Below are 2,912 nucleotides of genomic sequence, written 5' to 3' on the forward strand. Positions count from 1 at the left end.
TTTATAAATACATAAGATTACAAAACAGCAATATAAATTATTATAATACCTTAGGTCAAGGATACAATATTTAATAAATTGTTTATCATTATTACTATTATTTACAACAATTTATTAAATGTAATTAACAACAACAAATTATAATGAATAAAATATATATTGATTAAATTGTATATTGACAAAATACATATATTGATCTTAATATAATACCTTATATTAAGTGACCCTGGACCACAAAACCAGTCATAAGTGTCAATTTTTCAAAAGTTAGATTTATACATCATCTGAAAGCTTTCCACTGATATATGGTTTGTTAGGATAGGACAATATTTGCTCAAGATACAACTATTTAAAATCTGGAATCTGAGGGTGCAAAAAGAATATCAGCTTTAAATGTATATTACTAATCAAAAATTAAGTTTTATTACATTTACAGTAGGAAATTCACCAAAAAATCTTGGAATATGGAATATGATCTTTAAGTAATATGCTAATGATTTTTGGCATACAATGTCATTGCTACAAACATACCCCATCGACTTACGGTTTTGTGGTCCAGGGTCACATTTATTATTAAATTTCTACATAAAATCTGTGCATTTGTTATTTACTTGATGAGTAGAGGCACGCAGCTAATGTTGTTAGACTTGGATGTGAAAGGAGACGCCACAGACGCCTCAGCCTCAGACAACGACACACCCACATCAGCGGCCCTCAGTGCTCCGCAGTCATTGGCTCCATCGCCACACATGCCCACCCTGTAACTACACGCTCAATGTTACAAAGCCCCGCTAACAAACTACACATGGCTCTCGAAGCAATGTACAACACCACAAACACTGGACTCACTTGAGTTTCTGCAGTGCTTTGACCAGCTGGGTTTTCTGGTCTGGGGTCATGCGGGCGTACACGGTTCCCCTCATCAGAATCTGCAACACAAAAACAACGAGCACCGTCACTCTCCAGAAAATGCATTTGTGCACACGGGTCTAAAATTAGAACGGATCAATGCTCCTAAAACTTAATCTAAGTCACCTTGGGCAGATATTCAGGGAAATGATCACAAAGTGCTGCAAAGGACATTCCATTTATAGCCAAATGATAGCCGGCACCGTTTTGGTAGAGATCCTTGCGGTACAGGAAGAGGACATATTAATCTTTTTGCTGTTGTGAATTAATAAAAACTCTGCGTAGACACTACTACGTGATATGTCAGTGGTAACATTTGTAAAGCACTTAAAAGGTCAAATAAGCAAACCTGCGCTGGAATATCAATAGCCTCCTGAGTATTAATGGTGGTTACTGCACCATCTCCTTGATGAAACTGCAGCGAGGCCATTGGACTGGCGGTAGGGGGCGATGCGTGAACAAAAATAACCTTCTCATGTGACGGCACCATTCCACACGCACGTGCTACATTCACAGCCGTGAGAATATTGTCACCTGATAGAGCAGAAAAACAGCATGACCAATCGTTTTCGCTTGAACGCTTTATTTTGTGTCCATAAAGATACCGAGAAGCCAACATAAACAATTATTGGAATGTATAGTGACAATGTAACTAGGCCTTAAGCAAATCGTGGTTATAACTGCACACTATAAGGTTTTTTAGATTACGCTTGTTATTTTTGGACGTACCTGTAACCATAACAGGCCGTAATTGTGCCAGTTTAAGTGTGCGAATGACTTCTGCGCTCTCTGGCTTCACCTGGTTCTTCATTACTAACAGGCCCAGGAAGCTCATGTTTTTCTCCACCTCCACCCTGCAAGTCAACATTTACTGTGAACATGAGGAAGCAGGCATGCATCCGTCTTTTTTTACAGATCTATTTATTATGAATAATAAGTTAAATACAGCAATTATCAAATGTTTGTGGTCAGTAGCCTTTTTTAAACAACATTTTTACATTTACTCAACAAGGATGCATTAAAGAAATATTTTAAGTATAATTAATTAATTAATAACAAAACAAAAAATACTTCAGCGGTAATTCAAGCAAGAATGTATTAAATTAAATTAATGATAGCAATAACATTTTCAATGTTAAAAAAAAATATTTCAAATCATATTCATACTAAAATAAAAAAGTATAATAATTTCCACAAAAATATTAAGCAACACAACTGTTTTCGAAGTTAACATGTGATACTTAAACACTACATTAAAGTGCTATTTAAGTAGCATTTTAAATAGTAGTAATAATAATATTTCACGTTTTACTGACTTAACAGAAACAGCATAACAGAAACAAATCTTACCAATCCCCAATCTTTGAATGCTTTATTGTTTTTGAAACAAAACAGCTGACCTTTCGACAGTGCTTAGGTTAGTCTCCTTAGTGAGATGCTTGTAGGCAAATCCAAGTACCCTGAAGCCCTGGCTGGCATACTCCCGGAGAATGGGTGAAAAATGAGATGGCACTGTCACAAGGAGAGCACAAAGACAGAACAAAACTGAGTGCGAAAATAAATAGGCAGTGTTCCACACGCTCCTGCTCTTTCTTCTCAAGGTGGTAAAAGAACCAGGACAAGGTTTAAGAGTCAGGTCCTCACCACTTTCTCTAAGGCACAAGCTGGCAACTATTTCAGGTGCTCCTTTAAGGAACGCCACAGGAGACGCTCCACCTGGACCCACGGTCACAACACTCATCCTTTGCAAAGAAGAGGAAAATGGGAATCGCCGTATGATCGCCACTGGCTGACTGACAGACTGAAAAACAGGAGGAGGACAGGAACATCATGATTAAAACATTATCCTTATCCAGTATCTGTGGGATGAAGATAGTTCAAACAAAAATGAATATCATCTACATGCCGTTACAAACCTCTGGACTAGATAATTTGAAGAATGTTGGGGTCCAAACAGCACTAACTTTGAATTGTATAAACAAAAGAAGTTTTAACTAATATAT

General features: G+C 37.0%; 2 protein-coding genes across 7 annotated transcripts in view; both read right to left on the reverse strand.

Moving 5' to 3' along the window:
- LOC122328902 (sushi, von Willebrand factor type A, EGF and pentraxin domain-containing protein 1-like) overlaps nt 1-2,912 on the reverse strand; it is a 502,117-nt gene that overhangs the window by 33,762 nt on the left and 465,443 nt on the right. The window lies entirely within an intron of this gene.
- LOC122329128 (polyamine-transporting ATPase 13A2-like) overlaps nt 1-2,912 on the reverse strand; it is a 6,481-nt gene that overhangs the window by 1,808 nt on the left and 1,761 nt on the right. The window contains exons 4-10 of the mRNA XM_043225338.1: nt 2,554-2,710; nt 2,310-2,421; nt 1,639-1,763; nt 1,259-1,443; nt 1,036-1,128; nt 850-929; nt 612-758 (exon numbers count right to left, since the gene is read on the reverse strand). Of these exons, the coding sequence (XP_043081273.1) occupies nt 612-758; nt 850-929; nt 1,036-1,128; nt 1,259-1,443; nt 1,639-1,763; nt 2,310-2,421; nt 2,554-2,710 (899 nt within the window). The remainder of the gene's footprint in view (nt 1-611; nt 759-849; nt 930-1,035; nt 1,129-1,258; nt 1,444-1,638; nt 1,764-2,309; nt 2,422-2,553; nt 2,711-2,912) is intronic.

This window comes from Puntigrus tetrazona, chromosome 23 (genome assembly GCF_018831695.1).
Source record: "Puntigrus tetrazona isolate hp1 chromosome 23, ASM1883169v1, whole genome shotgun sequence".
NCBI classification, from domain to species: Eukaryota; Metazoa; Chordata; class Actinopteri; order Cypriniformes; family Cyprinidae; genus Puntigrus; species Puntigrus tetrazona.